The sequence below is a fragment of the Pempheris klunzingeri genome, chromosome 23 (genome assembly GCF_042242105.1).
Source record: "Pempheris klunzingeri isolate RE-2024b chromosome 23, fPemKlu1.hap1, whole genome shotgun sequence".
Taxonomy (NCBI): Eukaryota; Metazoa; Chordata; class Actinopteri; order Acropomatiformes; family Pempheridae; genus Pempheris; species Pempheris klunzingeri.
Window position 1 is genome coordinate 16,955,466 of NC_092034.1, and position 25,674 is coordinate 16,981,139.

The 25,674-nt window shown below is 48.0% G+C and overlaps 1 protein-coding gene across 1 annotated transcript; it reads right to left on the reverse strand.

The window, feature by feature from the left end:
• Positions 1-1,096: 1,096 nt before the first annotated feature.
• On the reverse strand, positions 1,097-23,516 carry mta2 (metastasis associated 1 family, member 2). The gene is made up of 19 exons (XM_070854432.1): positions 23,437-23,516; positions 23,116-23,294; positions 17,095-17,162; positions 15,113-15,206; positions 8,591-8,708; positions 6,348-6,411; positions 6,113-6,230; positions 5,880-5,982; positions 5,285-5,384; positions 4,981-5,169; positions 4,695-4,769; positions 4,535-4,593; positions 4,214-4,314; positions 2,693-2,832; positions 2,324-2,552; positions 2,078-2,167; positions 1,848-1,966; positions 1,595-1,737; positions 1,097-1,512 (listed from the first exon to the last, which is right to left on the reverse strand). The coding sequence occupies exons 2-19, from the start codon at positions 23,141-23,143 to the stop codon at positions 1,359-1,361; spliced, it is 1,992 nt and encodes a 663-aa protein (XP_070710533.1). The 5' UTR covers positions 23,144-23,294; positions 23,437-23,516; the 3' UTR covers positions 1,097-1,358.
• Between the last annotated feature and the right edge of the window lie 2,158 nt (positions 23,517-25,674).

A 25,674-nucleotide genomic window follows, 5' to 3' on the forward strand; every position in this document is an offset into this window, starting at 1 on the left:
GAGCCACTACGTGCTGCCCTCTGCAAACCGGCTAAAGGTGGCTGTAAAAGTGAGGGGAGACCACAGACGAAGGGCTGCCTGACACCCAAAGTGACAATGACTGCAGGGATGAGGAGCTGGAGACGCTACGGAGGGTTAGTAAGAACAAAACAGGACTCACTGGAGCAGTTCTGATCAGAGGTCATGATCCGGTTCAGAAAGAAAGAAACTGTCCAATCAGGGCTGAGTGAACACACTAGAGACCTGATACTGTTGGGTCGGTAGACTGTCATCAACAGGTTAACCTCACAGGTGACTTTGTCTTCAACAATGTGGCCGACTGATGACTTGCTGAAGTCACAGTGAACTGAATATGTGACCCCCCCGGCCTCTGGAGGACTGACAGACATTTTTAATCTGTTCATCTCTAATGACAATAAATGCTAAGCTGACATTTGTACTGAGGATGCGCCGGCTAACGGTGACATCAGCCGCCACAGGAAGCACTGCTGACACTGGTGGCACCAATGGAGACCCAAACTCCATCCTGTCTACTGTTGACTTCTGCGCTCACGGCTGTCTCTGACACCGTCAACCCTCCACCCTCTCACAGCTCCAGCTGTTCACTCAACATTTCTGACACCGAGGGACCTGATGACGCAGGCTGTGAGGTGGTGACGTAGATCAGGATTGGTTGACCCCCTCCCAGGCTGGTGCTCCTCACTGACGGCGCCAACTTACAGCCTCAGAGAGGAGAGTGGAAAGGCTCCTCTCCTCCTCTGGTGGAGAGGAGTGGAGGAGTGTGTGAGGGAAATCATCGCATCACATCAGACCTTCAGCTGTCCCACACACCGCCCCACCCCCACCTCACACACTGTGGCCGTCAGCCCTGAAACGCTGCTTATATTTACACAAAGATAGAGACGTGGAGGAAGAACAAAGTGTGCTTTATCACCGTTGGTTCAGGATGAGAAATATCTTGATTTAAATTACACATTTAAAAACAGGCGGCACTGAAAAGGAAGCAAAAGAATTCAGGATGTGGAGTAAAATACTACAAAACCCAAGGTGCTGTGTGAGTGTCAGTGTGTCTGCATTTAATATGACGGAAACGTAGTGTGTGTGTGTGTGTGTGTGTGTGTGTGTGTGTGTGTGTGTGTGTGTGTGTGTGTGTGTGTGTGTGTGTGTGTGTGTGTGTGTGTGTGTGTCTCACACCTTTTGGGCACAGAGGACTAAAGTAAAATGACAGTGAAAAGAGGAAAAGAAAAGACTACTGGTATGGCGCACTGTGCTGCCTGTTTAGTGACAGCCTGAGCACAGACCCTCCCCCCTCCCCCCTGACCCCCATGTCCTGTTGAAAGACCCCCCGTCCCTCGCCTTCAGTCCTCCAGGACGATGGGTTCGCTGGTGCTGGAGGGGAGCAGGGGCATGGCCAGGGAGCGGGGGGGCAGCGGCAGTTTAATCCGGACCAGGAGATGAGGCTTCCTGGCTGCGCGACGCATCTCTGACTGGGTCAGGTGTTTCCTCAGAGCCCTGGGGGACAGCAGAGGGCGTCAGTGAGACAGCAGCCGTGATGGCAGTCGTCTGTAAGTGGCAGCACTGACGGACAACGTACCTGGTGTCTTTTGTAGCCACAAACACCACGGGGTTGGGTGCCTCCCCCTGGCTCACCTTCTGCCGCTTGATGACCGATTGAGAGGTGGTCCTCATACCTGAGGTGTACGGCCTCCCGTTGGCTGGGTAGGGCACCCCTGTAGCCTGTGAGCCAATCAAAGAGCAGGAGGGTTAACGCTGAATGCAGTTTCATGTGAAGACAAATGGTGACAGGAGAGGGTGTGTGTGTGTGTGTGTGTGTGTGAGGTACTAACGCTGTCAAAGCCTCTCTTTCCCAGCAGGCTTTGGCCCACACGGGGCTGGCTGGCCTGATTCCTGTTGATGGGTGTTGGGGGGCCTCTAGATGCCTTCAGTTTCAGAGGGGCTGAGATGGCTGCGGGGACACAACAAGCATCACAGTAGGCCAGGGTCACATGGGGCATGTTTTCCAGCTGTTTAGGATTCAGAGACTGCTGAGACATGAAGTCACATGATGTGTTCTTACCTAAGTCCTTCACTATGGTGGCAAGTGACTGTCGAGGCACCAACTTGCTCTTGAGAGGAGTTTTTGTGGCTTTGGGCAGCCGGATCATACCTGAAGACACAGACATGCTGGATAAGTACTGAGCCCAGAGCAGGTGGTCCTCGTCAGCAGTTTACACAGAAAGCTCCACACATTAAACCCCGTCCAACCAAGCTAGTCATCTGAGTCATTCAGGAAACACAATGCAGTGGACCTGCGTGTACTTACACTCAGCTTTGACGGCGTTGGCGTTGATGGAGGCATAGGGCCGCCGTGCAGCGCGGCGCGGCTGCAGGATGTCCTCACACACCCGCCGTGCGATGCGAGTCAGCTTGGTGGTCTGAAGGATGAACGTCTGGCGGTTCTTGGCCAGCAGCTTGGCGCGGCCCTCGTTGCGGGTGAACGGGGACAGGCCCTGGACCTCCTGGCGTGTCATGTGACCGCGGGGGCCTGATTCCTGGTCGGAGAGGAAGAAGGGACACCACGTCACTCTGAGACATCGGCTCTTGTAAACAGTGTGATAACATGGCAGGCCCTTTGTACCACTGTGGCTCACATGACTTTAGGTCAGAAGAGACCGGAAGGACGGAGACTTACAGAGCCAGCTCTAGCAGCGCCCTCTAGCTGCGTGGGGGTCTTCAGGCCTCCATACTTCTTCCAGTAGATCCAGCAAGAGGCACACAGTCTGCACTGCATGTTAGGAGGCCCCCAGGCATACCACTGAGGAGACTGGGCCGCTGGGATGGAGAAAGAGCCGGTCAGTGTTCAGACTGCCTACATGCTGCTAACACATCACACTTTGTCATCTCTCGCTCTGTTTCTACATCTGCTCATCTTTTTGTGGGCTGCAGAGCTTTACTTAGTCCACAGCGTCACTCTTGTGAAAAAGAACCGAGGCTGTGCTACCAGAGTCAGTGCGGACAGCAGTGGGGCAGCGCCACTGATACGTACCTCCTAAACCTTCACACACAGTAAATCGACATGTGTTTGAAGGCTCAGGTCTCTCTACAGGGGGCACAGCAGCTGTTCACATCTGCTGCACTGTACAAATATCTGAAACCTTCCAACATGCTGGACCTCGTGTAAGAAGGACGTGTTCCAACACACGGACCAGTCATTTAGGACAATTTCTCACTGTGACAGATATTCTCTAATCTGGACTCTTCTCAGACAGCCTGCAAAACACTTGCTCGGCTTAGTTATTATTGTAATTACCCGAGTCTGAATGGATACGGATGTCTATTCATATTATTTGCATGAGTACAGTGTAGTGTACTGCTTGGTTTGATCAGTGGGACGTGTCCTTGGCAAGGCACTGAAGCTGTGCCTCGGTGTGTGTGAATGGTTAGTCACCCCTGATGATGAGCTTTGTACATGGAAGCCCCTCCCATCGGTGAGTGAATGTGATTGTAGTGTTTAAGTAGTTGACAAGACTAGAAGGAGCTGTACCAGGCCAGTCCTTTTCCCACTGACATGTGCTGAACGTTGACCTCTGATGGAAAGGTGGATAGAAATGCCATATAAAGACCCATCTCATGTACATTCAGTCTGATCCAGTGTCTGTCATTAGTGAGGGGAACACAGACACACAACAGCAATGTTCCTGCTCACTTGATTGGACACAGATCATCTCCACACTGTGACCAACACGGTGACTCCAGCTGAGCCTGCGTCTGCATGGGCCAGTGCACATCAGCCCTCCTCCTCATCCACATGCTGCATGGCTTTGGTCAAGTGGCATTTTTTAAATCAGCCTTAGAAATTATTTACTGACACTGGAGCCTAATCATCATTTAACCGACTCACCAAGAAACTAGAGAGAAAAAGAGAAGGAGGGAAATAAGGGGAGAGAGACGGAGATGGGACTGTACAATGCAGGTCTCCACATATTACCATGTGCCGACCAGGGCCTGCAACGATGACGAGCGGCGACGTTCTAATTGTTTCAACGCCACCATTACATCGGCTGGGATGGAGCCATTTATCCATCAGGAATTCCATTAGCACTGATTTGGAACAGTCATACAAACAACTACCTGGCATCACTGTATCTCTACAATGTCCTCTGAAGGACGGGGACGGGTTCTGGCAGTTGTAGATATCAGAGTGTGTACTTACTGTGGCAGCTCTCACAGCTGAGTCCTTTCTGAAAGCCTGCTGCCCCGTTCATACCAGGCTTGCTCCCTGGAACCATGATCTGGTTGGGGTTGGGTTTGGTGCTGGTGAAGAGAGGACAGCGAGGAGAGAAGAGTGAGATTGCGGCCATGCTGGCACTGTGCATCTTCTACCTTCTACCACTGGCTCCACCTGCTTACACATCACTGTATTTGTGTTCATCACCACCTGTTTACACCTGTACACATCATACCTCATCTTACACTTGACTGTAATTGACAGTAATGACAATAAGCGGTTGTAGCAATACTCAGTAACACTCACTAGGTGGGGATGTACACCTGCTTCAGCTTGCTGTCGGCCTCCGCTGCCTTTAGTCGTTTCTGACAGAGAGAGAATGTTTGTGAGGGATCTGATCGAAACATGCAGTCAAACCCAAACCAGACTTTGCTGTGCCATGTTTTGTGTCTTCGTGTAGAGCTACCTGTTGGATGTAGCGGTCGGTGGTCTTCCACATGTAGTAGAATTGGACCACGCTGGCTAGAGACTTCCAGGGCAGCTGAGGGAGAGGAAGAAGACAACATCTATTGAAGCAGGTACACCACATCCTGGATATGACGACGTTCACTTCAATTCCACAATCACACTCAAGGTTACACCCACATTAAGGTGTGTGTATCAGCAAAGAAGACCTGGGTTTGGCATCAATATCACCACTAGTCCCATTTCCACATGTACACTGTGTGACACAGAAAAGAAGAGGAGCTCACAAAGTCCTGGCGGATGTCGTTGAAGTCTTTGCCGTATTTCTCCAGAGCCTCCTCAAACAGCATGGCCTCTGAGGCGCTCCACTCCTCCATCTCATCACGGCAGAGCACTGGGCCCCCCTGAGGAACCAGGGTGGACATGGCTTTGGCCAAGTCATAGTTGTTCTTCTGCAACGTGTCCATAGCATGGAACTGACAGCAGAGACAGGGTTGAAACAATGGGTGCAACATTAGAGCTTCATCATCACAGTCATCAGTCTTCCTCTACATAAAGTGCACCATATACATATAAAGTCAGTGATCTCACCAGTGTGATATCTCTCGAGGCTGCAGCTGCACTCATGTGGAGGCTGGGCTGGCGGATGGAGCTGCTGCAGTCCAGAGCCCGAGCAAACGTCCCCACAGCCCTGAAACAAGCGCACACTGGTTACCATCACTCATCTCTCCCATTGTTACAATGGAGATGTGTGTAGTGCCGAACATGACGGCCACTAGATGGAGTGTTCGGCTCATGGACCAATATCTGGGCAGCAGGGTGACTCCCTCCAAAATCGAACTGTGTATAGGTTTCTTTTTAAACTATTATTATTGTCATCATTCCATAGCGAAACTACACCATTAAATTCATTCTGTGCTGCATTCTTTTATCCAGAGTAGATCCAGTCTGTCACCGAACTTCTGCTGACCTCAGTCTGGAATCACAGCACAGTCTTATCTAGTACTACTGTACGCTGTTTATTTTCTCAGGGGAGGTTTGTTGTGTGACAAATGTGTTGCCTTCACGTATATCCTCTAGGAAAGCTGTCCTGCAGATGATAGAGTCAGAAGTCGTCATGGCAACAGGGACCAGTAAGGCCGACGACGATGATGCAGGTGGGTGACAGATGGCAGGGGAGCGTTACCTTGCCACCACCAGGAACTGGTCGATCTGAGGGTCTTTGAGCTGGTTGTTGGGGTCCCACACCTTGGTCTCCAGCTTCTCCTGGACCCTGTTGTCTGATTCACCTGAGAGGAGGACGAACCGGGTTCAACTGACGAAGATTACGTCTTTACTGTTCCTGCTTTATTTGGTAGAAACAGCTCAAGTAGCACCTGAATTCAGGAAACGTTTGCTTGCCTGGTATCTTCAACTCACCCTCAGCCAGCTTGTCGGGGATCTCTGCCTGGTACTTCGAGCCCACCCGGATCTCGCCCTGGTCTGCCAACAGGGTCTTCTGGACGGGGTCAAACACCAGCGAGTAGAAGAAACAGTCCTGGACACAACACATAGCGCTTTGTTGCAACAACTCATTTCCAGCATGTCTTTTTGTGATGTGAAACCTGGAAGCTGCAGATACATGGGCCCCGCTGATGTGCTGATGGGGTCTTACCTCTTTATCCAGGTAGCTGGCCAAGACGTCCGTTTCATTGAGGAGGGTGACGTTACATTTCCCCCTGACAGAGACACAGAGGAGCATTTAATATAAACAGCACTATAACATCACAGCCACTTAGCTCCTTTGTAACACACCACACTCTGACCAGTCACCTTCACACCACAGCAGGCCACTTAGAAAATGTCTCCTGAACACGGGTTTGTACTGGCGGAACATTATATGACACACTCATGGCCAGCGCTCTGTGCTCAGGCGTGCAGCCACTTCCTGGAAACAGTGAAGAGTTTGGGCTCTGGTAATAACATGTGGCCGACTAACCTTTCAGTAGAAGTGAGATCACTGTTAGTTAGTACCTGTCGACTCAAGCACTGCAGTCAGACATCAGCTAAAAGTTACATCGGCTTGATCATTTTGTTCTGTAAACTTGTGTCACTGCTCATTTTTCTGACTAAAGGCAAGAGCCTGCTGAAAAGATTTCAGGTTTACACACATTAAAGCCCCTCATTCCCACAAGGTTCCACACAAGCAGGTGTAGTGTCTATGCTCCATTTGTTATTCTTATGTTCTGATTCTGCGTATTAATGTGAATGACAGGGCTTGTGTCCCAGCAGTGGTGTGAGGAGACATATTTGTGTGCAATTAGTACTTCAGCTGTATACGTCTATTTATATAGCGCCAATTATAACAAGTGTTCTCTCAAGATGCTTGAATTTGTGTATAGTTTTTCTTCTTGAACATATTTTTTAATCTTAATCTTGTGTGCACACTGTATAGCTGCTGTTTATCTCCTTTCTTTTTCTATTTATCTATTTTTTTATATCCTGAAGGGACATTGAAGGCAAAAGGGCAAAGAAAGAATTTCATTGTGCGGTGAAACTTGTTTATCTGTACAGGTGACAATTAAATGATTGAATCCTTGAAGGAGGTCCCAGAGTCCTTCATACTTGAACCCTTCAAAAGTCTGGACACACCTTCTCATTCAATGGTTTGTCTGTATTTCTATTATTTTCTACAAAGTTGATTAATATTGAAGACCACATGTGGAATAATGTAGTCAACAAAAAAGAATATACCAGAATGTTTTAAACCTTAGATATAGCCACCTTTTCTCACTCTATAATTCTCTCCATCAGCATCATGAGGTCACCTGGATGGTTTGAAATGAACAAGTGTGCCTTGTCAAGAGTTAAGTTGTGGAGTTTCTGTGTTTGAGACCATCAGTTGTGTTGTACAGAGGTAGCTGGTACACAGGTGTATACAGTGAATAGTTCTATTTGACTACTGTTCTAATCCAGATTATGGCAAGAAGCACTGAACTAAGTAAAGAGAAGCAACAGTCCATCATTACTTTAAGACATGAAGGTCAGTTAATCCAGAATAGTTCAGGAAATCTGAATGTTTCCTCAAATTTGAAATTGAGTTTGGTTCCACCCCCCATATCTCTGTGAGACACAGAAAAGGTGAGCGGATGCTTTCTACATGTGTGGTTGTCACTGTGAAGCATGGAGGAGGAGGTGTGATGGGGTGGGGGGGCTTTGCTGCTGATTTATTTCAGATTAAAGGCACACTGAACCAGCAGGGCTACCACAGCATTCTGCAGACACATGCCGTCCCATCTGGTCTGAGCTTAGTGGGACCATCATTTGTTTCCCAACAGGACAATGAGCCCAAACACTCCTCCAGGCTGTGTGACCAGGAAGGAGAGTGATGGAGGGCTGCGTCACATGACCTGGCCTCCACAACCACCTGACCTAAACCCAGCTGAGATGGTTTGGGAGGAGTTGGAACAGAGTGAAGGAGAAGCAGCCAACAAGTGCTCAGCACCTCTGGGAACTCTTATTAGACTGTTGGAAAACCATGCAGGTGACCTCATGAAGCCGACTGAGAGAACGCCAAGAGCGAGCAAAGCTGTCATCAAAGCAGAAGTTAGAGAATCTAAAATATCAAACATGTTCTGGTTGGTTTAACACCTTTTGTTTACTACATAGTGTTCCTTCATAGTTCTGATGTCTTCAACATTAATCTACAATGTAGAAAATAATAAAAATCAAGAAAAACCATTGAATGAGAAGGTGTGTCCAAACTTCTGACTGGTACTGTATGTGTAACAGGAGCGATGAGTGAGTCCAGTGAGTGGTACACATGTGCCCTCTGTCCCTACAGCCTCAGTAATTATCCATCCACGGCCTGTCTAAAGAGGCCACGGCTGCATGACCCAGCCGTCGGTAAACACGTACCTTATGTGAGTAGCAGGTAGAGATTCAAACTGTCGAGACAGGAAGAGTTCTCTGTGTTTGAGCTGATGTTTCTGCTGTTCAGACAGCGACGGCTGCTTCGACTCCTCCTCAAACTCCCCTGTAACACAAACACAGGAGATGCTGCTCATACAAACATCACAGTCACAAACTGGAAGAGGACACACATTTCCCACACGGCCCGTCTGCTTAGGAGGTGTCCACCACTCATCTCCAACCTGTGGCAGTCACAAGTTCTTAACATCCCATAAAGTTAAGCAGACACGTTCCTGCAGCCGTGCACGTTGTGAGCTGACACTCCTGTGCTTTGGTTAATAACCAGCTTTCATAGCGAGGCCCCCTTGTGGGTAGTGGGCCCCGAGCAGGTGACACCGTCGCCTCTGACGTGAGGTCGTCTGCTCCAAACGTGTCACAGAGGACATCTCAACATGCAGAACTTAGGTTTCTCATTCTGTTCAAATCCTCTTATGGGCAGGTCTTACTGTGTGGTCAAAATACATTAAGAGTTGAATTTCTTTGACTCTTCAGGTATTTTACTCACTGGATTAACCAAAACAATCTGGTCGTGTCTACAAATGTTTCTCAGCACAGCTACAAAAAACAATTAATCATGATGTACGTTATTATGTAATATGTATGCCCCTCCCGTACTGCCAGGTACAGTGTAGTACAGTTAAGCATTAGCTGCACTGCACTGTCAGGCTGAACTTTTCGGAGGAGGCTCCTGCTGTACCACAGCAGTGTCTCACTGAGGGGGAAAGAGGAAGCTGCCACTTAGTCAGCTGGTCCTGTGGTCCATCTGAACACGGCCCCACCAGGGTTTCCACCACAACTTCACCTACTTTCAACGAGTGTGGGGGAGGGATAAAGTCTGAAGAGGTCCAAACCCCAGCAATGCTTGGCCTTCATCGTGATCCCGGATGATGCCGATCATCCAGGAAGTTCTAACTTCTTCAGCAAGGTTTTAAGTCTCAGGCCACAATGTTTATGGACAAACTTTTATGGAATGACCTTTAGTTCACTGCTATCTCTGCTTTTAGTGTGTCCTGTAGCAGAAGTAATATTTTGTACTGGATAGGAGTTCAGAGGTCATCAAATGGTCAGGTGTGGGAAAACAGATCCTGAACGGTGTCAATTCTTAGAATCTACACCGTGTACCATCCACTGCAATGCACAGGACCAGGCCGTTATTAATGGACTCACTGTCAAAGATGGTGACTGTTTCACCTTACACAACCCATGTGACAGCCATGTTTGCAGCCAATACAAGAAATGAAAATATTGGGCCATGGGCAGCTGTGTGTGTGTGTGTGTGTGTGTGTGTGTGTGTGTGTGTGGCCACTAGATTGCGCATTCCTAATTTCAGGCGGGTGAATAATTTGTAGCGGGCTGGAGGGGAGGGACTATATCGCTCCATCTCTGTGGACTCCGCCCCTGCACTCAGCTACAGGAAACCCTGTCAGTGAGGGCAAGGGAGAGAAGGAGACACACACACTCACACACACACACACACACACAGTGAGCGAGGGGACGGTACCTTAAGCCACACCCCATTTCTGTTAACCTCTCAACCCCCCCTCCCCCTCCCCCTGTCCGGCTAGTCCCTGCCAGACAAAGTAGGAAACCCTGTGTACCAAACCTGAGGCGCCCATCCCCCAACATGTATCCCAACTCTGCGCGCGCACACAAACACACACACACACACACATACATACATACACACACACACACACACATCACATCTTGCTCTAACAAAGACACAAGACAAGTCAGAATTAACCCATTGCATGCTGTGGCCCTCGGGGACAGATCAAGGGCCTTTTGTTCTGCACAAAGAACTGGAGTGTGTGTGTGTGTGTGTGTGTGTGTGTGTGTGTGTGTGTGTGTGTGTGTGTGTGTGTGTGTGTGTGTGTGTGTGTGTGTGTGTGTGTGTGTGTGGGTGAGTGTGTGTGGAAGGAGGAGGAAGAGGGGAGCAGTGATGACAAAAGTGAGGCAGATAAGGCAAGTGTTAGCAGCAGCAGAGAGAGAAGGTGTTGGTTCTTCATCACTAACAGGATCACTCACCAACACTGGTGTCGCGTGTCAGTGGGTAAGGCACAGACAGAGAGAGAGACAGGCAGACACAGACACAGGCACAGACAGAGACAGACAGACACAGAGCAGGTCTGGACTGTGAAGCAATGAAGTTAACGCCAGAACTTTCTGCCGCCTCTCTCTCTCTCTCTCTACATGTCAGTGCTCTGGCGGTCACGAGCCTTTAGAAGGGCTTACTAGACGTGGTGTTATCACAGATCTGCCAGGTGTCGTGTGGAAAAACGTGTCAAAACAATTAACCAGGTTGTAATCTGACGAAACAAATTATTGACCTGTGTTTTCAATTAGTCCGTTCATGACTTTGGAAACACTAGTCTGACAAAAAATAGGAACTTCCTCCACGTTATCCTAAACATCCACTAAATATATTATCAGTGTGTCACAACACCCTGCTCATTTGAGTGCATCATTGAGTGAACACATATACAAATGACTTCCATCCATGCATACAAAGTGGCTTTGATTTTTTCCAGAACAGCTGCTGTTAAATAACAAATACAGAAACCTCTGAAGTGAAGAAACCAACGGTGTTCAAACTCAGACAGGACGTTGTGTCCATGTAGGAGCACGTCTGTCTTATTGTGAAAAAGGGTCAAACTATCCTTCCTGGATTCTAGTCCATGTCTAATCTGTACATTAAACAACACACACCCACCAACACACCCCCTGGGAGGTTTTCTGTCTGAACATCTATGTGCAGACTTTACTAGGAACAAGAGAAGAAAGTCTGCCTATACAAAACGATGACCTGCGTATGATGTCATTTAGACCACCTGTGTCTGGCTGTGGTGAGACGGTGAGGACAGACGTGTGCTATTGTTGGAGACTTCATGCTGTTATTGAGAAAAGCTCCATTAACATAAAGAGAGATGCCGTTAGATATCCTGTGCTGGTGTGATTCACTCTATCACCTATAAAGCCTCATGGGGTAAAGCCTTGTTTGGAGGTGGACGCTCCGTCTCTGTGAAGAAGTGTGTGAGTGCTGCATGATCACTATAGAACACTGGAGTCAAATCTCAAACTTGATCTCAAAGGACCAGTGAACACTTGAAACCTATGTGTGGTGTTGTGTACAATGGAAAAGCCGCAGCAATGTATCCATTTTGAGGTTGTATGTGTGTGTGTGTGTGTGTGGATGTCTTTGTCTAGAGCACTGCAGCCCAGCGGGAAGGAGGGGAGCTGGTGCTAGTGTTGAGGTGGGTTAATGAGTGAATGTGATCAGGCTTCAGTAGTCTGCATGCCATTAGCACCACCCCACTGCCTGGGCTGTGGTCACACACAGGACTGAGACTGAGCTCAGGCTGAACCGGGCTGTCAGAGGATCAAAACGTCCCCGACAGACCAGAGGCAGATCACATCCAGCACGTGGACAATCAGCACTGGCACCCCCCACAGTGATGTGTGGTCTCCCCTCTCTCTCAGGGGAGCGTCTGTTTAGTCCCTGCCGTCTGCAGACGTCACCACAGTCATCGGCCTCACTGGGGCGTTGATGAGTCTGCATACAGATGGGAGGGGGAACAGCTGGTCCTCTGGTGGGTCAGAGCAACCTGGAGCTGATCCAGCTCAAACCGTGTAGATGACTTCAGGCTTCCAACACCGTCCCTCCAGGACTAGTACATCTCTAGAGCCAGGAAGCATCAGCGCAGACGAAGGTTGTTAGAAGGATCCGTAGTTCCACATGTTTAGAACAATACGATCTGTTAATTATACATTCAATAGTTCCAAAAGTACCAACGCTACAAACAGATCAGACACCGGACTTCCAAACCCCCGTCTGCACAGGTGAAACAATGGGGAAGACAACCACCTGGCTGCTACATCATTCTCTCCAGCAGTGACCCCCCCCCCACACCCACATGATGGCAGGCTGAGGCACAAGCAGGCAGCATGACGACTAGATGTGTCAGGACAGCTGCTGCTGAGGAGATCACCAAGTTTCCCCCAAGCCATCTGCTGTCGATGTTCACGTTAAGCTAGCAAGCTTTCTACCTCGGAGCACGGCTAACGCTAGCTGGCTAGCTTTCCCACTCAGTTTACACTGCAGACACTAGAAAAGTTAATCAAGCTGTGCCATGCTCCTGCTAATGCACAAACCATCACACTGGTCCTTTTTCAGAGGCAAACGCGAGTAAAGTTAAACCAGAACTCTTAGCCTGAGTTAAACAGATACAGTGATACTGTACAGCGGCCCTGTTATGGGTGTCTGAGCTGACGCTGACAGGAGTTAACGTTACAGACGTTGTCCTTCATGCTGTCGTCCTGCTGCAGTTTACAGGTGGCCCAACAAGTTGTCTGTGCTGCTTTGTGGTGCAGAGACATCTCCTGCTCCTTTTGCATATGGTTTGTTCCTGTTCAGAATCACTGGCATTAAATCTGAAGTTCCCCCCACCAACAGACAAGGATCCGTTTTGAGGGTCCAGCTCTTTGCAGTCTGCTATCTGTTCTGTATCTCTTCTACTGTGGACTGCAGCCAAAACATCCAGGACATGACTGTCCATTTAGAACATGACAACATTTAGAAGGAGCCTGGCCGATGCTCGTTTCCATAGATTTTATTGACTTGTGAGTGAGTCAATATTTGGTGTGACCACCCTTTGCCTTCAAAACAGCATCAGTTCTTCAGGTACACTTGCACAAAGTCGGGGACTTTGTAGGCTCATATTTAGGTGTGTGATTAACCAATTATCCCAAACAGGTGCTGATGATCATCAGTTTCATATGAAGGGTGAAACACAGTCATTAACTGAAACTCAAACCACTGTAGGAGGCTAAAGACTGGCTGAGAAACAGCCAAACGATGATGATACCAAGTTGAGGTTGGTGAAGACAGTTTCATGTCTCAGGTCATCATGTTCAGACTGAACACAGCAACAAGACACAAGCTAGTTATGCTGCATCAGCATAAGACAAAGATTTCAGAACAGACGGGTTTCAGGATGTGCTGTTCAAGCTCTGTTGAAGAAGCACAAAGAAACGGGTAACGTTGAGGACCGTAGACACACTGGTCGGCCAATTAACTTAGTGCAGCAGATGAAAGACACACCATGTTTACTTCCCTTCATCATCAGAAGATGTCCAGCTGTACCATCAGCTCAGAACCAGCAGAAACCAGTGGGACCAGGTACACCATCTACTGTGTGGAGAAGTCTGGCCAGAAGTCGTCTTCATGGGGGAATAGCAGCCAGAAAGCCAGACCTCCAACATGGAAACATGGCCAAGCGACTCAACTATGTATGAAATCGTAGAAACTGGGCTGCAGAAAAATGGCAGCAGGTGCTCTGGACTGATGAGTCAAAATTTGAAATATTTGGCTGCAGCAGAAGGCAGTTTGTTCAATTCAATTCAATTCAATTTTATTTGTATAGCCCAATATCACAACAGAGTGTCTCATAGTGCTTTACAAAGTTCACTGAAATAAACAAGTGTAAGCGAACAAACAGTCTAATAAAGAGTCCAGCAGTCAATGATGAGTGTCTGCAGGCAACAGTGAAGCTGGTGGGGGTTTGGGGCTGCATTTCTGCAAATGGAGTTGTGGATTTGGTCGGAGTTAATGGTGTCCTCAATGCTGAGAAATACAGGCAGATACTGTGTGCAGGTGTACCTGAAGAACTGATGCTGTTCTGAAGGCAAAGGGTGCTCACAGCTAAGACTGATTGGATTCACATTTTTCTTCTGTTCGCTCACTTTGCATTTTGTAAATTGATAAAAATAAACAATAAAATCTTAAACTTTTGCACAGCACTGCAATACACACACACACACACACACATCTGTAATCCTACATAAACCTGTTCCATCAGTCTTCCATAATTATCCCAGCACCCTCGCCCTCTGCACTATTGTCTTCTTCTTAGCACATTTCATTTTGTTTGATGTGTTTGTTTTAAATGTTTGTTTGCCTCTCTGATTCTGATTCACTGGTGTTAGGCTGTTAAATGTGACTTCACACACAACCATAAAATGAGCTGAATATTGTCTGTATCGGTTGTGGTGCACCCCCATGCACGTTGGGGGTGCACCACAGTCGCTGTGTCATTACTGCACAGCAACACAATTCTGAACCTTCAACATCTTCTGATCCTGCACGAAGGAGCTGGCGGACGTGGATTCTGAAAATGTCATGTTTAGCACGTGGAGAACAAAACGCTGTGGCGGTTCAACCAGCCTGAGAGGGCAGGGAGAGAGGAATATCAGGACCCACCAGACACTGGTAAACTACCTGGAAGCCTGGCATCCAAAGCTGAGCACACTTAAACAGGAACAGGCTCCTGTCTCACAACGACGCTCCAACGAGCTGGACAACATGTCTGTCAGCTGATTGAATGTAGCAGTTTGATATTTGGTTCAAGCTTATTCCCTTTTGAAAAGGAGTATTGTAATTCATTGAAAAGGTCTCTGGTCGCTACTCACTTGCATTGCTGTCAGCCAGGGTGTTGAGGTTTCCTGAGATGTCTCTCCTCCTGAACAGACACACCACCTTGGCCTCCACATTCCCATTGGCCGTCTGTAAGTGGAGAACAGTGGTCACAAGTTAGCACGATGAGAAGCAGACTGCTGTAACCACCTCTGTTAGAGCCCTGACTGACCACGCTCTGAGCTCCTGTAGCTGCCGTGGTGACGCCATGGTTTAAGGGTTCATCACAGCCACACCTCCAGTTCAGCACCATTTCATTTGATTCCCACCGTTTCCCATTCCACTTTCAGTTCTGGTTTTCATCACTTCTGATCATGGTATATCAATTGAGTGAGCCAAAATAAAAAGCAGTTACAACCCCTTCATGAGCACATGTGGGCTGTTTGACCATATCAACCACTCACCAGCTAGCTACACCTGCATTCTCATTGGTTCTCTGCAGAGCTGGAACCAACTTTTTAAAGCTGCCGGATTCAAAGATCTCAGTTATTAACTTGGTGCGTGTGTTAATGTCATTGGTATCAATGATGGCCAAAAGAAAACAAGGGAAGAAATAATTCATCTCTAAACACAACACTTCATGTTGTTGCTTTTCCTTACAGTAATATGCTACACACACACACACACGTGAGCCCAGCTGGTTAAGACCTACCTTTAAAGTATCGTCAGCCTGTGTTGGGTGTCCTCTCTCAGGTCAGTTTGGTTAGTAGGTGACTGTGTATGTCATGTTAGAGTGATGTAGCCCCTCTGCTCATTCATGTTATCAGACCACTTCCACCGTACTTGCATTGTTCCCTAACAGTTAGGTGGCAGTGGTATTTCAGGTGTGAAACATGGACTGACTGTGATCAAAGGAGGAGAGAAAGCAGCAACAGCACACGTACAGTGCTTCCCTCCTCACTCCAGCCTGGAGCTCAGAGCTGGTGTCTGTCTGTCTGTCTCTCCCTCTCCATTCATTGTGCTCAGCAGCCATTAGCGCTCAGGACTATGCAGTCCTGGTGCTCAGCACAAGCCCTTCAGTGTGGGAGTGTTACATAAATGAGCTTAATCCTTTGACTGGGAAATAAGCCTGTGTCATATGCTGCTACTGCTGCTGTTATATAAGTGGTTCCTGTACCAGTGTCCCATCATTACAGTAACCACAGTTTACCTACAGTGTCCAGGAGAGACAATGGGTGTGTGTGTGTGTGTGTGTGTGTGTGTGTGTGTGTGTATACAGTGTAAAGCTGTCATTTTTTATTCCAAACTCAAACATTTGTTTGGGGAAAAGTTGACCTGTAGTGACCTGTTCAAACTGAAAACTTACAGTCCGTAAGCTTAGCAGACTGTTTGAAGCCGTTTGCCTTGCAGCTCCTCTGGATGGCATTACTCTGGCCTCCAGCTCCACTGTGAGGAATCTGGGAGTTATCTTTAATCAGGATTTGTCCTTTAACTCCCACATAAAACAGATTTCCAGGACTGCCTTTTTCCATCCACATAATATTACTAAAATCAGACCCATCCTGTCTATGAATGATGCAGAAAAACTTCCAGGTTGGATTATTTCTGTTCCTTATTATCAGGCTGCCCCAATAAGACTCTCCAGCTGCTGCCCGTGTACTGATGAGGACCCCTGTCACATAAGGATGTGACCATGTGTCTGTGCTATGAGCCGCTGTCTCGTCCTGTGGTGCGGCCTTTGTTTTCCTGTGTGCTGTCACAGCGCTCCTGTGTGTGATGACACTGTGGTGTCACTTGTCTACAGTGAAACATCTGGGCGTACGTCCACATTCAAATGTATTCAAACAAACTGCATGTCATTTCAAATTTGTTCAAACTTGATTTTTGGAGAATGTGGCACCCCTGGTACAGTGGGCTGACTGGATGTGAACACACCGGCCTGGTTAGGGTGTACAAGAGTACTACACAACACCACCAGGTAGTACACCTTTTAATGGAAACATGTTGAAGGGTGAAGGAAGAAAGAGAGACAACCCACCTTGTTGAGCTCTTCTATTCTGCGGATCAGGTAGGGGTTGCTGGAGGAGTTCTCAAAGTACACATAATCTGGAAAAGGAACAAAAAGAAAGATTAGACTGTGGCTGTGTTTACCAAGTATAGTAAGCGTTGTTCTGTTATCAGTTTTACAGCGGCCCCGGAGACGCGTCGGGGTGAACGCCTGGTCGGTCAGGTCTCCTCTGGACAGGCTCTGACCCTCATCAACACGCTCTGTGGCTGCAATGGCAGCGCTGAAAAGATTCTAGCCAACCTGGTGGATCAGAAGCCATTAAACCCGACACACATGGAAAGCTGTCCGCGCGACACCGAGAAGCTGTCCACAGAGCCAGACCCTGCCAGCTCAGTAAGTGGACTGGTGTAATGTGAGCTCCAGGAAAGCTCTGTATCCAGGCTGCACTCTTACTTCCTGTGATACTATCAGCTGGTTTGATTTGTAAGCGGGGTTACAGTCCTATGCAAGTATGTTACCCAAAGCATGGAGCTGTGCTTTACTTTGATCCTTCACTTGCAAAACCATATAATAACTTCCCAGTCCTAACTGCCATGCTTCATTTCTTATTTCACTTTCATCCACAAAGTTCCATGACATTTCATTTTCCACAGGTCTACTGCTACTAATGGAGACTATTTAACAAGTGGGACATGTCACCTGTAGTTGCCGATGTGCAGGGGCGGGGTCATGTGGGGGGGGGGGGGGCCTCTTAGCATTGGTGCTGAATATTAGTGACGTGGATCACACAAGGATACCCAGCCACTGGTGCAGCCCCTCTAAAAGCTGTACAGTGTGACTGAGGTGGAGAGCTCCTGTTCTTCCTTTCTGGACGTCTACTGGGCCTGGCAGAGCTGTGGCCATGTGACAAAGTCCCACTCTGCTAACAGATGCTGAATCTGGATTTTGAAATCACTGAAATAAAACTGGTGCAGGTGGGCTGTAAGATCACTGTGGCAGAGGGGACCAGGCCAAATGAACCATGTTTACATGGAGACAAGTCTCACACTTTGCCCCACGACATCCAGCAGCTCCTCACGCTGGGCCGCTGCAGGTACCGACTCCAGCACCATCCACTGCTGATAGTAGACGTGCTGTGCTGAGCAGATGATGTAGTGCACACTACAATTCAGACAAACCACAAACTGAGGAAAACTAAGAAGCAGGACACATTACAGAGCCCACTCCCCAGTGCCAACGTGCTGCTGTACTAGTTGATCTGAGACAGAGTGGACTGCCATCAGTGGGCCACAGTGCTCCTGCGCTGGCCTGGCCTACATTGTGATCACATCAGCAGGAAATGACACCTGTCCAACAAGCTGATGGCTCACCAGGCTGCACCCCCCCACCCCGCCGGCTGTCTGCCGTCAGGCTACAGATGAGCCCCTCAGCAGCACCACTTGACCTGACCTGAAGTCCCATCTGTTCCAAGGTCACGAGCACAATATCAGCGAGTCTTGTTTACAGCGTGCCGTTTTTCACTGAACCAACACGACACGGTGGGCATCTAGTGGCGTCCCGTCCTGCTGGCTCACCCTTTTTACACAGACCATGCTTTAGCGCTGCCACTGCCTCCACTGCCGGCTCAGAGGCGGTACAGCCATGACCCATGTTGGACTGTGTGCACTGCGGACACTAATAAGACTAAGACATGGCAAATGTCCATGTTTCATGCGTACATGTGCAACACATTGAAGCAACAGCATGAAAACCACCTCCACCAGTTGTCTTCACCAGGGAGCCCCAACGTGTTAGCTCCATCTACACACCTCTACAACACACACACACACACACACACACACACAGCAAGGCCTCATACAAAGCCAACTCCCTCCAGATGTCACCCTTTAATGCAACACTGCAGCAAGTGGTACATAGTAGTCAGTGGTTTATGCAGATGAGCTAAACTGGTTCTGAATTTAAAAAGGGGTCACTGTACTTAGTGAACAGTGTGTGACTACTGGAGTGTTTCTACTATTTTCTGTAAATATGTTCACGTCGAATGATCGTGAGCATGAGCACACAACAGCAGCTGAAGACGGCTTTAACTGAGACATTTCAGCCTTTAAACAGCGTAGTGATCAAACCTGCCAGTCATTTCTCATTCATCACAGCACCACCACAGACACGGTGCTTCCTTGTTCTGTTTGATGCAGTTCTGCACACCAGTGTGGCTTCACGTCAAGCTCCATCTGGTCCTCCCACAAGCAGGGACACAGAGCCTCAGGAGGATATCAGTGGGTTTCTGATGCATCACCACAGCAGCGATGGAGAAGGAAGGATTCAGACAGGGAGAGGATTTCTTGCTCTACTTAGCACACTGATGGGGAGCCTGAGTACAGAAGCATCACCTCCTTGTTCAAAGTGAAGGAACACAACAGCACCACATTACATAACACTGGCTGAAGCACCAAACGGGGATCTGCACTCTCATGTGCCTGACATAACTAATTCTGGCTCCAAAGACACAGTGATGGCAGAAGGAGGGACTTATCCTTTTCTATACCAGCCCTCCATCTTTTCTTCTTGGCCAGTGGGACAAATTAAAGAATGATGCTGTTCTCACAGCACGGAGGCCACCTCACTGTATCGGTGACGGAGGGGGCTCATGGATCAGAGGTCTCACACCTGGACAGCACACACCTCAGCTAAACCTGACGCTGGACACAATCACGTTGCCTTTGAAAAGGGCTCAGCTGGTTTCATGTTGATACATGTACACGAGTGGGTAGGAAAAAAAAAAAGAGCGTCTGCTGAGGAGCTGCTGAGGCAGCCGTGAGTGTTTGTTGTGGACGTGTGCGGCTGAAGTGGCGCAGTGTGCCGGGTGCTTGAGGATGAATGAAGAGGAGGAAGCCCTTTAACTAATCTCTGGGGAAGATAATGATCTTACATGCAGACTGAACACTGTGTGCTTCTGGAGACTGGTAATATAGGTGCTCACTCGTACAGAACTGCCTGCACCAGTCGGCTGCAACAGCAGAAATCCTTATTGAGCGCCCAGTCCATGGACACCTGCTCCACAAACATGAACTCATCCTGGCAGGTTCAAGTGGAACAGCAATGGCTTCATTATGAAACTTGTTCTGAATTATCCAACCAAACATCCTAACCTTTTTACTGTGTGGGCTACCTAAATATCAATTTCTGAGTCATTACATAATCATATGCTTGCTGCTAACTTCAGTATTATATGGGCTGGACTTAGCATTACACCAACATTTTATTTACCACATCACAACGCTTCCTGCTGTGGAAATTCCCCTGCGCACACACACGATCCACAAAGCTGGTAAAAAGAGACACCCAGCAGCTCTATGCCGCCTCCAAACAACAACTTTCTTTGCATCTGTCCATCTTCACAGGTCTAATGCTCACACATCATTTTAATCTGGACAGCAACAATGCATAAACCAAAACAGACCTGAACCTAAGGAACATCCAGACAACATGTCCATCTCCTGGAAAGGTATCGGCTAAGCTAAATTACAAAAAAGAGAAAATCCTGTTGCGTGACACCGGCAAATTTAAGGGTGCGATTACCTTCATTTCTGAAGTGCTTCAGGGTTAAACAGCCATGGAGGACTAAGCACCACAAAATACACGATGAAACGTACCAATGGTTGTTAACATGAGGAAACATCAGACCATAAATAAGTCAACCAGGCTGGGAATCAGACCAAGCATTCATGCTGGCTTTCAAAACTCAGTCCTACAGACACCGTAGGACTCAGCACCTGCATGTACATGGGTGCACAAAGACCACGTCTCCAGTCAGACCGCCTATAATTAGTTCCAAAAAAAGGAGGTCTTTCAGTCTACCACAAGTTGACATTTGTAATGTCAAATTGTGATGCCATGTGGGCGTTCTCTAGCCAACACATCTTCATCTTCAGTAGCTACAAGCAGAGACACCCAGCATCCCTGAGAACACAGACACCACACTGGTTCACCGTGCCACCGGAGAGGACGGAGAGTGCTGACAGGACACACAGTTACTGTACAGCGAGATAAAGAGGGAACCACACATCAGAGGTCGATGCAAACACAAGAGCAGTAACACCTGAGGAGGGCGTCCAGAGGCTAAAGCTACAGAGCAAGTGTTTGCTGGGAGACAGCATCACATAAAATCATTTCAAACTTCAGCTTTGAGTCATACTGAAAACATGCATTACACCTGGAACGGAAAACTGGAACACAAAAACACTGAGCTGAGCAAATCTGTGAATAAGCAATACTTGATTTTTCCTAACAGTCCGGTGTGGCCCCAGCCTCAGGAGTCCTCCACACCTCTGGCTGTGGATGAGGCCTCCTGACTGACTGGAGCCCAGACACAGCAGTGTGTCCGCACGGAGGAGACAGCCCCGGGACGGACAGGTCCACTGTACTCTGCTGCTCCACAAACCCCAGTGTTAACATTAAGTAGAGACTTGTGCAGCATGTTTAGCAGAGTAGTGTTTAATCAGCATGACCTACATAGCCCACAGACTCCGGTGTGACCTTACACAGCGATAAGCCTGTCACACCGCCTCACTGTCAACTCAGCCATGAAAGCCAGACGCACCGCCGGAACACCGAGTCCTAACGCCGGTGTTACCGCTCAGACAGCACGGGCTAGTCACAAGCACTCAGACCAACAGGCGACACATGGACAGCCACAGCCACACTCGTCCATAGCGAAGACAACACACTGAGGCCGGTAGTGGTAGTGAGCCGGTAGTGAGGACGGTAGTGAGCCGGTAGTGAGGACGGTAGTGAGGCTGCAGTGAGGACGGTAGTGAGGACGGTAGTGAGCCGGCAGTGAGGACGGCTCTGCTGCCGTCTCTCTCCCGTCTAACGACGACTTTAGGAAACCGGAGTTAGCAAACTACTGACGTGAAAATCTTAATAAGGCAACCTGCACCATAGTTGGCGTGTGCTGTCAAAGTTACAGTGAATTATACATCCTGATTTAATGTTGCTGAGATGCTCCGTTAGCGGTAGCTACATGTTGAAACTGACACTCAAAGGGTTACACTGGTATCAAGTTAGTGGTAGCTAACTTAGTTCTGCTTTTTCGGTGATTAAACGCTACGTTACGCGTTTCTCTTGTCCGTGTTTCATGTTGACTAAAGCTAAAGTGTTTAAAATGATATATTCCCTCTTAGTAAACTGGTCACTTATCTGCTAAGGTTAGTGTTTAGGGAAGCAGCCGCACCGGCTGGCGCACACACACACACACACACACACCGTACGTAGTGCTAGGCTAACAAAACTTAGCCCTCAAAGTTAGCTAGCACGGCTAACGCTATTCACTGCTGCATATGAAGTGATATGGCGGAGGCGATAATGAAATTAACCCGCCCCGCCGACAGAGCTGGCCGAGCGGCAGCTACCACAGACGACACTTTGTTAGAGGCTGACCCCTCTGTAGCTAGCAGCTAATGCTAACTAGCGTTGTGTGCACTTCCAGGACGTCCCCATATGTACAGACTGCAAGTCTGAAAATGAGACAAATTACGGCTGCTTTGCTTACGTGCTACTGCAGACACAACCAGACAAACTCGTGTACCCAGCAGGCTGCATTTATTTTTAAATCAAGTACCAACTCCCAGAGCCGCTCCACGCCCGCCATGGGGTAAAAGTTAACGTGTTTTGGTGGTGGAAGAAACTAGTCGGGATATCGCTCAAATCTGCTGTAAAAGTTGATATTTCCAACAAAATAACGCTGCTTGGTGTTTTCCAAATGTGCCGAATGCGAGAGCGTTTCCGCCAAAATGCAACTGAATGCAAACTAAGTCATAATGTTGGACTTGTTCCCTTTTGTCCGTGGGCTGAGTAGCATTACATTGTTGAATGATATAATAGATTTGTCGATCCTCCATGCAAGAGTGGACGCACGTACGGACGCTAGGAAAGAGCTAGCTTTAGTTAGCGGCTAGCCGAACAGACAGCTAGCGGCTAGCTAGCCACCTTGCTGTCGAAGCGAACAATCACGTTGTGGGGGGTGTCTTACAAATGTAAAACATGCCTTACCTCCCACTCGGTACATGTTGGCCGCCATTCTCTCGTAGCCTTTAGCAGAAGCAGTCCCAGGGTATCCCCGCTTGGCTAGAAAAAGGTCGATGGGGATCTATTTTATTCCTTCATTTATCGCAGACACCCCCGCCGCGAAACAAAGCCGGCTCCGGGCACAACAAGCCGAGCTGTGGCGGCTAAAAAGTTGAAAGTTTCCGTTAGTAATGTCCCGGAGGTTATCCCCGAAAAATCAAGTCTTTGTTTTCAGTCCCTCGGACGACCTTCCTCTCCTCTTCCTCTCTCACTCACTCATTCACACACAGCTAGCCTGTCTCTTACTCCACTCTTCCTCCCATCCTCCGCTCCCAGCTTCATCCTCCTCTTCTTCACCTCCGCTCAGTTCAACACACACACACTCGCACACAAAAAGCACACACACTCACTGGCCCCCTTCGTTCGTGCGTTAATCGTCATCTTCGGAGACTGTCGACAATCTCCGGAATCTCACAGTGAACTTTCCCCGTGTGGTTAGATGAGCACACACACACACACACACACACACACACACACACACACACACACACGGCTCCAGGTGTGTGTTCACAGTGCATACACGGTGGGGTGACTGAGCTCTTCTCACACACCACAAGTTCATGTAGAAAAGTACAGGGAGGGAAAATAAAAACAGAGGCTGCACAGTTACTGTGCTGATGGAGGTAGAGCAGGACATGGGGGGGGGGGGGGGGGGGGGGGTGCACTGATGCTGTGGCCTGTGCAGCCAGCAGACGTGTTCCACATGTCACTGCTGTTGCTGGAGGAGTCAGACTGCCTGCTTGTCCAGGAGGAATATTTTGTCAGAAGTGATGAGTATGGGAGCAGATTACTGCCAGGAAAGAAATAGTTTAGTCTCTGAGGAGTCAGTAAGGTGACTTACTCACAAAGTGAAGACTTGGACTCTAGTCCTGTTTCAGAGGTGTCTGATCACAGTGGGTTTAGTGTGATGCTACTTTTTGATGTAAAAAAATAGAAGGTGCAATAAGACCTGGAGAAGATCTACGGATTGTCGTTTTTTTTTTTTTTACTGTATCTCATCTTTGTCTCTTTGTGGCATCACTAACAGACCAGAATCCATTTCAGGTTACACTTCAGCCACTTGGAGTTCAAAGGGTTGAACCTAAAATCACAGTTTGGCTCTGTACATACAGAAATATGATATGTCGTAGTACTAATGTAGAATCTCATAGTTTTGATTTACCATGACTATTTCTATTATTCCTGCATTTTCATTTCATCTTCAAGGTAGTTTTAATACTGAAGAGGGAAAAGAACCTCTCACAGGAAAAGAGCTGATCAGACAGACAGACAGACAGATACACAGATAGATGATCACTTCATAAAATACAATCTGACATGTTATCACTAGTAACATGAGCCCCATGTTAATCCAGCAGCAGTGATAATCCACTTGGATGATATACAGCGGTGATCAAAATTAGAGAACAAGCTACAGTTTCCTAAATTTCAAGGCCACTGCTTAGTCCTATTTGATCCAAACAGGAGTGAAATAGCAGTTTTTTAAGCACATTTCACGAGTTACATATATTCTGAAGAACAGTTTAAAAAACCTTAATGAGATATTTGAAAGAGAACACTGATCAAAATTAGAGAACACCTCCCAGTTATTGGTGTTAATCTGGCACCCGGTGCTAATTTCCTTAATTATCTGACAAACCCTATTTAACTGGTAGCCCTAACTTTCCAGTTTTCACTGACTTGAAGATGGTGAGCCGTTCTACAGTGACTGAAACCCTCCGGCAGCAGGTTGTCCAGATGAAGGCCAAAGGGACGACCCTTTCAGCCATAGCAAGACAAGTTGGTCGTTCCAAATCTGTGATTTCTACAATATTGCATCTTTACAATATCACAAACTCATTAGGATGTAAGGATCTGTCTCCTCATACAGTGTCTCGACGTTTAACAGAATCTGGACTGAAAGCCCTCTCTGCAGTGACCAGACCTCTCTTAGCAGAAAGAATCAAAAGGCTAGTCTAACCTTTGCTGAGGAGCAGGTTGTGTGGACAGAGAACTGGTCCAGAGTTCACTTCAGTGATGAAAGCAACTTTAATTTATTTGGGTCTGATGGGAAACATTATGTTTGTTGTCAAACTGGGGAAAGACTGAACCCAAAGAAGTCAGTGAAAGGTGGAGGAGGAAGTGTCATGGTTTAGGGATGTTTTCTGCAGCAGGAGGGCCTCTTACACAGCTACATGGCAGAGTGAATGCAAACGTTTATCAGAACCTTCTTCAACAACATGCGGTTCCTTCCCTGCATTCATCAATCAGCCCGCCGTGTTCATGCAGGACAATGCCCCCTGTCACACTGCAAAACGGGTAAAGCAGTTCCTTGAAGCTGAAAACATTGAAATAATGACATGACCAGAGACCTGATCCAAACCCAACAGAAAATCCTTGGAGACAAACTTATGGCTAAGAAACCCACTACAGTCACCGCACTGTGGAAGAGACTGGAAGAAGAGTGGACCTCAACATCACATCAGAGCAGTGAGCTAGTAAATG